Below are 13,359 nucleotides of genomic sequence, written 5' to 3' on the forward strand. Positions count from 1 at the left end.
TGGTTGAGTCTACTAATAAGTGATATGTCTATCTCTCGCGGTGGCGTATTATTTGTGGTATTGCACTCAAATATCTAAACTACTAAACATATGAAATCTCTTCGGTCTCATTTTTTAAAATACAGAGCGGAGACGGGTGGTTATATATATATATATTAAATTAAATCATTTTTCAAAAGCAATTGACAGATTCCCATTTGGCTACTGACACTGCACTATGCTTGCATGCCTAAGCGGGTCATAAAGTCTGAGGGTAAATCATCGTATCCCAAACAGACAGCGATCTGTATGCAATCGAAGCCTGTCAAAGGAGCTACAAGGCTCAAATGGGGGTAAGTACATGAATGGTTAAGTAATCATAATCTGGGTAAAGATAGCTACGTCAGAATACCATAAATTCGTCATCCCAAACTTTTAAGACCCTAAGTCTACTTAGTCGTGAAGGTAGTAGACCTAACTCGACCAAAGGCCCCTTATCAATAGTCCTTGGATTACACCATTTAAGAGCGCCCTAGTAGCCTTAAGCTCAAAAGAAGAAAACTTTAAGTACCATGAACCTCTCTAAGTAGAAAGTAGAGGTGAGACTTATATTTACCAAAGTGGTGTTGAAGCCATTGAATTGGAAAGAAAAGAGAAGTACAACTACAAAACTGAGATGCTCCCATAAAGGCCTTATTTCCTGTCAGGGTCGAGGAAGCCTCTAACTCACAAAACATGCTAGACAACCACCTAAGTAGAAATCTTATGCTTGACCAACTAGGTTGAAGAAACACGCAGACTTCTCCTCTGGACATGCAAAAGGATGCAGCTATTTATATGACAATTTCAAATCATATTGTTTAGACATAGTTTGAATCATGTTAACCATACTTCAACATGTATGAATAATGTCTAATCATGGTTCGAAGATGTTTGGCCAACAACATGATCTGAGTAAGGTTAGAATATATATTCAAAGACGTGTTGGAATATGTAATGATATTCAGTTATGGTTAAATTGTATATTATAAGAAGGTTTAAAATAAAATATTTGATACTCAATGTAGATTTAAATAAACTCCATACATCAAAATATATTAATATGTGAAGAACCATAGAAATTTTTTAAAAAGATAATACACATGTATGTTGAAGTTGTTAACGAGCAAAGACAATATGAATTCTATTGTCATACTCGTGCTGCCCACTTGAGCGATGAAATCTCAAACGTTAGAGTACCAATGTATGGATAGGGTGGGGCAACATTCTTTCTATGATGGACATATAAAAATATTGTATATTTTTTTGGTTTGGAATAATCTTTTGAACATATTTCCCTAATAAATAAAACATTTAACACATTATTCCGATTTCTGCCAAAATTTTTAAAAATAATATAATTATTTTCTGTTAAAATCAAATTTATACTTACTTTTATATAAAAAAATGACCGCTGCAAATAAAATTTTTAAAAACTATTGATAAAGTATTAATTTCGTAATTTTATTAATATCAAATTAAATATAAATAGTGAGGAGTTTAAAGATATAGTTCTCTCTAATAAAAAGTCCATAGTGAAAGGACAATTGTTTATAGGCCATTAAGAATTTTCTATTTACAAATCAACCATTCTCTCTAATCCATTTTTCAAATTCTCACTCAAATATTAAAATTTGTGGTACAATGCCAACCCATATATTACAATTTTTTAAATTTTTAATAGTTTGATCGTGAAACACCTAAATACATCGGTTCTGAAATTTAAAAGAAAATTTTCTTGACGGTTAATATATAAATATCAATATTTATATGTGGGTAATTTTTTCTATAATAAAATAAAAAAAATGAGATGAATATTAAGGTAACATTAAATATAATCATATAAATATTTGAAACATGATTAAATGAGTAGACTCATGAGCCTGCAAGTACGCACGATTCTTTATTTCACCTTTCCCAGTATGCCTGATGCCTCCTTCCTTTTCCCTATTTCTCTGATTCCATCTTTTTCAAGTTTTTGCAGCATTCCTCTCCCAATTGAATAAAAAAGTCACCTTTTTAACAAAACTGTAAAGATTCCTCCTTGTTTGCTTCTGCGGAGGTATCGAACACCAACCGAGCTCTCCCACCTTCTTCCTTTTTGTGTTCTTTTTTGGGTTTCTGTTCATGATTTGTCATCCATATGCGTAAAAGTTTGAGCGTTGGTGCTCTCTCCATGATTCCCCCTCTCTATTTCATAGAACAGGACCTAAAACCTTCCCTTCAACGCCAAGCATTTGGTTCCATCGAAGAGACTGAATTCATATAGTTTAAAGATGGAGGAAGTTTGAATTTTGAAAGTTGGTTTTTTGTTCTTGCCCTATTTTTGTTTGATTGAATATTGATATGATTTCACGTTGGTTCTATTCTACAAGTCCTACTGTCCGTCTATCCGATTCTCTAAATATTCTGTCTGTGTTTATTCTCCCCGAGCAATAAAATCGGAAGATTCCCACCATGTTGCTTCCAGTCCAATTCCAGTTCCTCTTGTTGTGGAGGATAACTCATCTGAAGTGAAGACTGAGGTGAAGGAGAAAGGGGCAGGAAATGAGAAAGCTGATGGTTTACTGAAGAGCAGCCTGAAGAAGTCAGCTGGTTCAGGAAAGGAGGAGGTTGGTAAAGGGGGGGGTGAAATGGATGGATTTGGTTGGGAAAGAACTTGCGGCGATCAGGGAATTTGAACCCATGTAAATCTCTTTTTCTCTTAAATTGATCACTTATTCATCAGCACTTCAGCCAAATCTATATTTTTTCTGCTTCAATTTAGTATAAGTTTTCTCCTATATATATATATATATATATATATATATATAGACTCAGTTCAACATAACTATTAAGGGTTGATTGCCTCAGTTCAGCATAACTATTAGGGGTTGATAGCTTCAGTGAAGTATACTATTAGGGGTTGTTTGGTAATGACTTTAGTTGCTTTAGTAAATCTCTTACATCCGGATTTACTAAATCTTGCCAACAACAGGATTTGTAAATCCATGTTTTGAGGCAAAATGGAGAAAAAACTAAAATGAATCCGGATTTATGGAATGCATGATCTAAAGCGCCGCTTTTTTGTTGTTTGGCAAAATATGAGTTAAATTCCACTTAAAACCATTACCAGACAGTCCTTTAGTTTCTGATGGTTGCGATGGATTTATAAGCACCTCTCTCTCTCTCTCTTGTTTAGTTTGTGTATGTATGTGTTAAGAGTATTGCCTAAATTGCATCTATTCATATGTTTATGAATCATATATGCTTTTTTTACCATATTGCGCAAGTTATATAAATTATCTAAGAATTACACCTATACAAAATATTCAAATTCTTCTAGAAAGTATTTTTAATTGTTATTTGTGGTTAAAGTCCCGTGGATGCCATTGAACCATCTATAGGAAGGTTATATATTTTGGCTTCTTCGAACCTACTTTGACAAAGGCTATATGCATCAAGTTACTATATGGCATTTAATCCCACATTCGATAGTTACAAAAGCTTTGGTGTAAGATGAACAAGTTTTTTGGCTCGCACCCATAGGCTTTAGCTTTTGGATTGAAAGATGGGTTTGATCGATAGCATGTTAGGTCCAACTTTGGCCCTCTATAATGCTCCCTTGTTAACAAATAGTTCATGAAGCTTATGGCTTTCATGATGCCCTCGTCGGCCATGGTCAAGTATGGTTTAAGAGAGGGAGACTCTCACAGCGGCTTCATATGACTGAACGTGCTAATTTGTGCATGATACTCGATGATGTTGAAAATATTGCACATGGGGGGTGAGTAATGGATAATTGTAGAGCTGTAATGTAAGTGAGAGATTTTTAAGATACGTGAGAGTATTGGTTCAGTCATATCACACAGTTGAGTGTTTGTTGGTGTAAAAATATAAACTAGTTGAACCTCATCCATAAGCTTAAATAGTTGGGTTAAAAATGAATTTTATAATTTTTGTATTAGGCACAATTTCGAAACACGTTGGTTCCACACTCACTAAAGTTATTCATTGTTTAGAAATGCCTCATGCACTATTTATGCCTATTTTATTTTCTAGGAATGTTGCTTTTTGAAATCCTGTAGTGTTTAGGGGGTTTGTATTCATCAAATTAGTATTACATAATACCTTTTCAACTTTCCTATCTACCTATAAAATTTATCATGGCATGCAAAATAACTAAAGTTTTGTACATCTCTCTCTATTTATGTATGCCAATCATCATTGTTTTATTCGAAAACAACATCTTTGCATATGGATGTAATGTTGTATTACTTCCTCTCTGAACCCTATCTTACTAGGAGTTTCATAAAAGGGTAAGATGTAATGTTGTAGGTCAATAAGGAAAATCTCTCGAGTCTCGAACAATAGACGGCCCTTATCGATTCAATTCTTTTCTGGGTTGAAGAAATCAAAGATGGCTGGCCTCTACCTTGGTGTTAAAATATGCTTTGAAAGAGCATTTGAATTCATTCAACAATTGAATGCATTGGCAAAATGAAGTTCTGTGGTTACTTTTTAGGGTGAGTAGGATGGTGAGTAAAATATGCAATTTGTGATTAAAAAATCCGTATAAAAATTAGTGGTACATGATGGAAATTTTGCTTCCTGTGGAAATTGATATGCCAATAATCCCTGTTGAAAATACTTTTTGATGACCTAAACTCCGCTTGAAATGAGTCGACCATCATGCAATTTCTGGTCCGTTGGAAAATGATGATGATAACATGCTATTTTTCTGCAGTGATATAGTTTGATGATATCAAAGTGAATATAATCGATTAAGTTAGGATCATAAACAATTATTCATTTTGTTTTTTTTTTAATATACAACCTTGTCATATCTTTGGAATGGAGAGGCAATGCCATCACGACTAAACTTCAAAATAATTATAACTCTTGGATGCCTATAATAAGTTCTAAACTACAGATAAAATTTAGGGCATTTCAAAGTTCAAACAACATGAAGTGCTAAAACTAAGTTGCTATTAACTTAAAACTCTCTTGATTTTTCTTAAGAGTTTTGCAAATTATATTGCATGAATTGAATTATAACCATCATGAGTTTATTTTGAAAAATAACCATTTGATTTTGATGCTGTCCATCTTCATTTTGCTTTTCATCTATTGTGGACTTTTGTGGTTGCTTACTGCTACAAATTGGGTAATCCTGCTGCAGCAATCTCACTGCAAAGGCATCACCTCAACTGTTCAAGCTTCTAAAATTCCACTTTTTAGGGGCTATGATAAATGCTCTATCAAATATCCTGAAAGACGTGGGAGCAGACTGAAACCTTTTTCTATTTCAGTACTCACAATAGCCGTTTGACAAAGCAGGCTTTCGATGCTCAATTCGGTCTTTAGACGTTACTAGAAAAAAGAAATAGAAAGAGATCATGAAGATGATGAATAAAAGAAAATTTTGTTGAGATGCACCAACATGAAAAATAATTTTACATTGAAAGTAAGAACAAGAGTTGAGTTTCTAATCCATTTTCTTAAGCTTTTGGATTGAGGGGTGCCCATCCACTAGTGTATTTGAATTCGATTTAGGCTCCTGATGTTTCATCTCCAAACCGGTAGTATTAGAGCTAATCTCAGTTATGATCAAGTGGTTTATGTAGTTTTGTTGTTCTCATGGATCTTGGTGACTCTACCCCATTTGATTCTCACTCTTCCTATAAATGTAAAAAACTATATAAAAGCTGAGATACATATTTAATGTCAATTAAAGATTTAAAAATTATTTTCTTTAAATTGAGAGACATGGCTTCAATAAGTTTGGAAGTCCTCAAAATAAATCACTTTCAACTTAATTCAATTCAAACTTAACTCCTTAAATTTCTCTTTAGCCTAAGGCTTAAATAATTTTTTTTTTATTTAAAGGGTGTAATCACTATTCTAGAATTTTTGCACAACCTTTCTATAATTCTATGCAATATAATGTAATATATTATAAAAACTAATTTTTATAAGGATTACCCCAATAAAAGAAACAATTTTGATTTCGATTCGAGGTTGAATTGCATTAACTTGATTCAGTACTAGGCTATCAGTCTTGTCTTATATGGTGGAATTGGAGCAGATATCAGTCCATATTCATATTTAAATTGACTTCGAATCATATAACATATGTTCATGCCATAGTAATTTAACATTTTTCAGTTTGTAATTCGATGCTATTATTCTTGAAGATCATTCTCTAAAGAAGCTATAATGGTTATGAAAAGTCTACTTATTTATATGAAATGTCTTTCTGGAACTAATTTGTTGAACTCTTAACGTAATTGTGTAAAGATTAGGCACCACTAGAAGAAGACGCCATATTCAAAATTTATGATTCAATCAAAAGTAAATTGCATCAATGGAAGAAAAGAGGACTTATTTTGACGCTTAAATAATATTTTTGGGGACATTTTTCTGAATTTAATTGCAAATGCATGCACACAACATATGCAAGATGTTGAACTCAGGAGCCTTGGTTGACAACTTAGGCTATCAACCAAGGTGTTGAACTAATAGGTTATAGGTTCAAGGCCTTGCATGTGCGTTGTGTGCTTTTACAAATAAAATTGCTGAAATATCCACACAAAAGAAATTACTTAAGGGCTTCCATACCATTTTTGACCCTCTCACTCTAATGTACAAGTATTATTTTGACCATTATAAATGGTGTCTCTATTCTATTGCAGCAGTAGGCCTAATAGTAAATTGAGAAAAAATCACAAGAATAACATCACACTAAACCTCTTGTAATTTCCTATCAAGAGAAAGTTATACCAAACGTCATTTTAAGACTTTAGTTTCATTTCCTTTGCATAACCAAAATAACTTGAGGCTTCAGGTGATCTTATGTCGGGGTTTAATTTCTTACCATCATATTAGAAAATATTTTTATAACTTTGTCAATAATGTTCTTAGAAGCTTTTTCTTGTATAGCACACCTTAAATGAAAAATATTTTGGCTAAGTCAATAAGATTCCTTGTTTATAATAGCGTGCAATATTTGTCGCATTATAAGTAGTTTATTGGCATACACTAAGTTCTCGTTCGCATCTTTAGTTTTTTGTTTATTTTCATCCTCCTATTGATCTAGCTTTTTCAAGTAAGAATACTACATGAAGATTGATGTTATTAGAAACTATATGCCCAAAGCCTAAGCATTGAAACATTTCGTTAGTGTGATTTTGCAGTTGGACGTGCTTGCTTCGCAACTTATTTTAGTTGGTAATCTGTAAAAAATATTAATTTTAAATGATTCTTTTTGTGTTCCTTCACGGGTTTCATTTTCAAATTTATGGGATTTTTATTCTGGCTATGAAATTTTTTTTTTGGGAATGGTAGTTATCGCTCAACTCTTAGGGCTAATTCTTAAGCGGAGTTGTGCAAAATATTTTCATTTTAGTGCTTACACTTTGAGGCAAAGCATTCTTAATGCACTTTATAAATGCGATCATGAGAGTTATCTAGGAACTCACAATATGCCTCATTGATTCAGTTGTTGCTGGTTCATTTAAATTTCAGTTCCAATGAAATAGATAATGTTGCTGATTCACAAGAATGTAAATGTCACAATTGGAACTGATGCAACACAGGCAATAGAGTCAGTCACATGCAGCATGCGCATAATGAGGAATTTTACTTGATTTATTTAAATTAGTTCTATGATATCTATATATATTTTTTACTCTGTATTTCACGATTCTCTCTCGTCATTATTATTTAACTCATAACTTTTACTTTCTTTATACTTCCCACTTGCATTTTGGACATCTCATTTATTTTTTGATATTGACATCAAATACTCGTTCTCTAATCTTTTGATGTTATGTTAGACTTGTGTATTCTCTATTAAAAGGATTGGTTACGTAAACTATTGAAATATTACAAATAACTCTCCAAATCTTAATTAGTATCTCAATTATCCATATCGTTTTGGCAGGTTATTAGAGTTTAATGGTCATTACATGCAAGGGAAGCAATTAGCAATTGTCTTTGAGCTACTGTAGCACTTGAGGGGAACTACCACAAAAAGTTTACTGGAAGGAATTAAACATACTACAAGTGAGATGCTACAAGAGCAGGAAGCAGTTCGTGGACGACTCTTCACCATTCAAGACGTCCTTCAAAGCACGGTTCGTTCATGTTTGGAAGTATTTATGAACATAAAATCATGTTTTATCTTCTATACCTTTAATAGCTCACATTCTTTATAGTTCTATGAATTTTATTTATCAGGATAAAAGTCTGAGAATTACTCATAATCTGGGGATCTTAGGGGTTTGTGGGCTGCTTGTTTCCATAATAGTTGGTCTTTTTGGGATCAATCTGGATGGAATCCCTGGCGCTAAGAACACTCCCTATGCAATTGTATTGTTTTGTGGACTTCTCATCTTCATTAGAATATTATTAATTTATTTTAACATGCTCTATTTTGGGCTGAAGAAGCCCGACACTAAAGAGCAGGTCAATGCTAGAAAGCTTGCGCTCCAGCAACTGTTTTCCATGTTCAAATATGATGTAGAGATACATGTGAAGGTTAGGGAAGGTGTCTCCAGGCTGCGAACAGCTTAAATGATGTTGACTTCCTTTTCTATTTAGGTCTTTTAATCAAGCCTTTCAAGTGAGAATTATATTTTTATATTCATTTGTTTCTGTGGCTCGAATATGAAATATTTTATATCATAGATAAAATTTTGTTACTTGTTCATAAGAGTTATATTCTTTGAATCCAAATTTACTTATAGTTATAAATCGATTCATAGTATGAAATGCAGTTTGGAATTATAGATTATAATCATACGCTCTATCCTAATGAAATAAAAGGTTATATACTGGTTATTTCATTAGGATCGAGCTTATATTTATAATCTATAATTTCAAAGAGCATTTCAAATTATGAATCGATTTAGAACTATAAACAAATTTATATTCCAAGGATATAACTATTATGAAAAAGTAACAAAATTTTACCTATGATATATGATATAAAATATTTCATATTCGTGCCACAGAAAATAATAAATATAGAAATATGATTCTCACTTGAAAGGTTTGATGAAAAGTCTTAAATAGAAAAGATAGTCAACATCATTTAAGATGTCCGTAGTTTAGAGACACCTTCGCGGACCTTCGCATGTGTCTGTACATCATGTTTGAACATGGAAAACAGTTGTCAGAGCTCAAGCTTTCTAGCATTGACCTGCTCTTCAGTGTCCAGCTTCTTCAACCCACCATAAAGCATGCTAAAATAAATTAATACTATTCCAATGAAGATGAGAAGTCCACAAAAAAGTACAAATGCATAGGGTGTGTTCTTAGCGCCAGAGATTCCATCCAGATTGATCCCAAAAAGGCTAACTATTATGGAAACAAGAAGCCCACAAACCCTAAGATCCTCAGATTATGAGTAATTCTCAGACTTTTATCCTGATAAACAAAATTCATAGAACTATAAAGAATGTGAGCTATTAAAGGTATAGAAGATAAAACATGATTTTATGTTCATAAATACTTCCAAACATGAACGAACGTGCGTTGAAGGACGTCTTGAATGGTGAAGAGTCGTCCACGAACTGCTTCCTGCTCTTGTAGCATTTCACTTATAGTATTTTTAATTTCTTCCAGTAAACTTTTTTGTTCAATGGTCATTACATGCAAGGGAAGCAATTGTCTTTGAGCTTCTGCAACACGAAAGGAACTGTCACAAAAAGTTTACTGGAAAGAATTAAAAATACTACAAGTGAAATGCTACAAGAGCAGGAAGTAGTTCGTGGACGAATCTTCACCATTCAAGACGTACTTCAAAGCACAGTTCGTGCATGTTTAGAGGTATTTATGAACATACAATCATATTTTATCTTCTATATCTTTAATAGCCCACATTCTTTATAGTTCTATGAATTTTGTCTATCAGGATAAAAGTCTGAGAATTACTCATAATCTGAGAATCTTAGGGGTTTGTGGACTGTTTGTTTCCATAATAGTTGGCCTTTTTGGGATCAATCTGGATGGAATCTTTCGAGCTAAGAACATTCCATATGCATTTGTACTGTTTTGTGGACTTCTCCTCTTCATTGGAATAATATTAATTTATTTTAGCATTCTCTATTTTCGGCTGAAGAAAGAAGCCTGACACTGAAGAGCAGGTCAATGGATAGTTTTGGGGGAGATGCATAGAGATCTTTCAAAAATATAAACGTGGTATGGCTTATATCTTTTCATCGAAGTTGATATGGATAGTTATTTATTTATTTATTTATTTGCTGCACTAGTTGGGTGAGGAAATGTTCATAAATTCGCTACACCATCTTTATGTTTTTATATACTATCACATAATATATACTTATTCATTTGCTTGCTTGTTATTTTATAAAATTGCTATAGTTAAATAAACTTGTTCTTTTCACATACAGATATAGTGATATACATACAATTTTATCTGAAATTTTGGATTATTTACACTCGTAACATTTAAAGTGTAATAAGCATTGTCTTAAGCATAGTCTCTCGATTCTTTTATTTTCTTTTACATATATTAATTAAGTTTCAAATGCGTGTTTGCATAGAATTTACAGTTTTTATTTATATGAACGTATAATATTTAGATGATTAGACTTCTGCAGTGTGCGGCTCGACGCTCCTTCCTTCTCTAGTTAGATTAGATGGTTCTTATATATTTAGACTTGGTTTCCCTTCAATACTCTATAACAAGTCAGGAATAAAAGAGAATTATAGGCTATAGGAGAGGTAGAGGGCTCGATCCTATTGCTTTATTATAGGATATTATGGTGCAGCCTTACGACCCTATGTTAATTCCTTTATCAATGATAAAACCTTTTTTCTCTTATCTTCTCTTTTCTTTTCTGATCTTGTAGAATATTTTATCCAAAAGATTTTCGTTAAGTATCATGAATTATGAGAAGTTCTTCTCAATGATTAAGGATTTTGGTATGTTCGATTCATTTAATTGTGATTAAGAGGAAGGAAGATTGAGTTGTATATTGTGAATTGAAAAACTTCAAGTTGTACCCGTGAATACGCTATTTAAGGCATGTATCATCACAAATATAAATATACAAAGGATCGAGTGTAAATACCTTGAAAGAGGTGTTTACTTATTGTCCATTCAGTTCTTGTGTGCTCACTTGCCCTTTCATAAATTTCATATGCTTACTCGCTATTACATAATCTTTATATGTCTATTTATACAGCATATAATTCTTATGCGATACTCATAATATAGTTATTATACGCCTGTATGTTACTCATAACTGTTTTCTTTATTTAAGATTTGGAGATCATTTCTTAACCTTTAATATTCAGATATATGTATATAAGTTTTTAGAATCTCAAATATACTTGTATAGGGAAATAAATGTATCAAATAGATTGATTCATCTCATCCTTATATTACACCAAAGTTGTATGAATAATTCAGGTAGTTATATGAATTTTGTCTATCAGGATAAAAGTCTGAGAATTACTCACAATTTGAGGATCTTAGGGGTTTGTGGGCTGTTTGTTTCCATAATAGTTGGCATTTTTGAGATTTATCTGGATAAAATCTCTTGCTCTACGAACACTTCATATGCATTTGTACTGTTTTGTGGACTTTGCTGAAGGGTTTGGTCTAAGTAATCTGTTTGCTACCAGCTAATCTGCTATTACTATACTCCATTAAAAGCTCTTCAGTCTATATGGAATCGAGTAATGATGATCATACACAATTTGCTTATTTGATAGTCTTAGACTTGATTGAGCTGATTTCAGCAATTTATATTGAACTTATGGCCGCAACTAATATAGTCTCCACACTAAAAATGTACAGTTACATTTTTTTATATATATATGCTTGGATTTGCAATGTATATACATACATATATCACTCAGAATAAATATTTGTGCAAATTTTTGTAATTTCTCATATGTTTTCATTGATTTAAAATTTAGACTTGAATTTATACATACAGATTTTTGTAATCAGTTATGTTCTTTTATATAAAGTTTCATGTTTACATAAATACCATCCAATTCCTATGTATTTACAAATCCAACATCAAAATTTTGCTTTTGATTTCGTGCCAATTAAATCTTTCCTATCACATGGAAAAGGTATATAGTCTGGTATTGTGATATTTTAAAGAAAACGAAATTAAAGACGTGCATTTTTTTTAGACAAGGAGGCATATATTTCACAATGAAAGTTTGAATGTGGGATATATGAATACATTAAAAAAAAACACTGTGTGATATGTATGTAAATATCTCATAATGTTAATGGTATGGTATCTATATATGAAATTCGGGCTTTCTAATATTCTTCATTAAAATGATGTGCACAGCTCTAAACAGTCTATTTTATCTTTAATGGCTGGATTTGATGGTATGAGGATATGAGTATATTATTCAAAAATTATATGCATAACATATAATGTTTATATGTATATACTTAAAATTGGACTTTCGCGACAAAAAAACTTGTTCGTAACTTCGCGGGGGCGGTGATAGTAAGCTAAGGCGAAGCGGGCAGCGGGATCAACCCCGCGGCCCCGTGTTTGCCCCGAAAATTTGGTAGCATGAAGGAGCTTTTCGGGTATATTTTGGGCGGTTACAAAGCATGTGCATCCGATTTACATGAAGGATCTGTTTTTTTGCTCATAGTGGCACTACATATGAAGGAAATTTTATTTTGTTTTTTGCATTATAGCAATATGAAAATGGTTTCAGAAAAGTTCATTACTTTGCATTTCTTATCAATAATATGTTGTATGAAATAGATTTCTGGAGAAGTTCATTTTTCTGTTTGATAATTTGGGATCTTTTTTGGGCGCAACAATCCGCATGGGTGGTACTAATGTTATGGCAAGTGCTAGGGAGCCATTTCGTGATATAGCTGAAAAGAAAATAGAATGGCATGGATATGCTACGGGCTATGCTTTGAACAGAATTATTATAAGTGGTCCTCATTCCCATATCATTCCTCCCAAAATCAAATTATGTCTATTCCATCTTCTCTACAATTATTCTTGTTGCTCTCGGCGTTGACAGTGGCTTTTATTTAAAAAAAAAAAGTTATTTGATGCCTTCATTTCACTGCTACAGTCTTGCGTTTCAGTTTCAGGGTTCTAATGTGGAATGGTGTAGTGAGGAAGAAGCAACATGAACATTCAAGTTGAGTTCAAAAGGGGAGTTATTAACATTTAAATGGCATTCCAATTGGTAATTGCTACAAAAAGTTTTATGTGAAAATATGGAGAACTGCATTTCTGTAAAGTTTAGCTATTGTTTAGTTATTTTGAAATGTTTCTGTGTAATGCTTCTTTAAAGTTTATCTATTGTTGCATTTGGTATTTTCAC

General features: G+C 32.5%; 1 protein-coding gene across 2 annotated transcripts; it reads left to right on the top strand.

The window, feature by feature from the left end:
• Positions 1 to 1,905: 1,905 nt before the first annotated feature.
• Positions 1,906 to 13,359, top strand: LOC110032431. 2 transcript variants are annotated; one of them, XR_002294855.1, is made up of 5 exons: positions 1,906 to 2,705; positions 7,943 to 7,951; positions 9,639 to 9,831; positions 9,917 to 10,203; positions 13,118 to 13,359. XR_002294855.1 is itself a non-coding variant. In XM_020736068.1 (4 exons), the coding sequence occupies exons 1-4, from the start codon at positions 2,656 to 2,658 to the stop codon at positions 13,163 to 13,165; spliced, it is 300 nt and encodes a 99-aa protein (XP_020591727.1). In that variant the 5' UTR covers positions 1,906 to 2,655; the 3' UTR covers positions 13,166 to 13,359. The 2 variants fall into 2 exon arrangements, 1 of the variants encoding a protein (XP_020591727.1); XM_020736068.1 differs by lacking the exon at positions 9,917 to 10,203.

This window comes from Phalaenopsis equestris, unplaced genomic scaffold, assembly GCF_001263595.1.
Source record: "Phalaenopsis equestris unplaced genomic scaffold, ASM126359v1 Scaffold000938, whole genome shotgun sequence".
NCBI classification, from domain to species: domain Eukaryota; kingdom Viridiplantae; phylum Streptophyta; class Magnoliopsida; order Asparagales; family Orchidaceae; genus Phalaenopsis; species Phalaenopsis equestris.

Coding starts and splice junctions, on each gene's coding strand:
- LOC110032431 (XM_020736068.1), top strand. CDS start 2,656: ATGGATTTGGTTGGGAAAGAACTTGCGGCGATCAGGGAATTTGAACCC. Junction 9,832..13,117: donor CAGTTCGTGCATGTTTAGAG/GTATTTATGAAC, acceptor CTTGCGTTTCAG/TTTCAGGGTTCTAATGTGGA.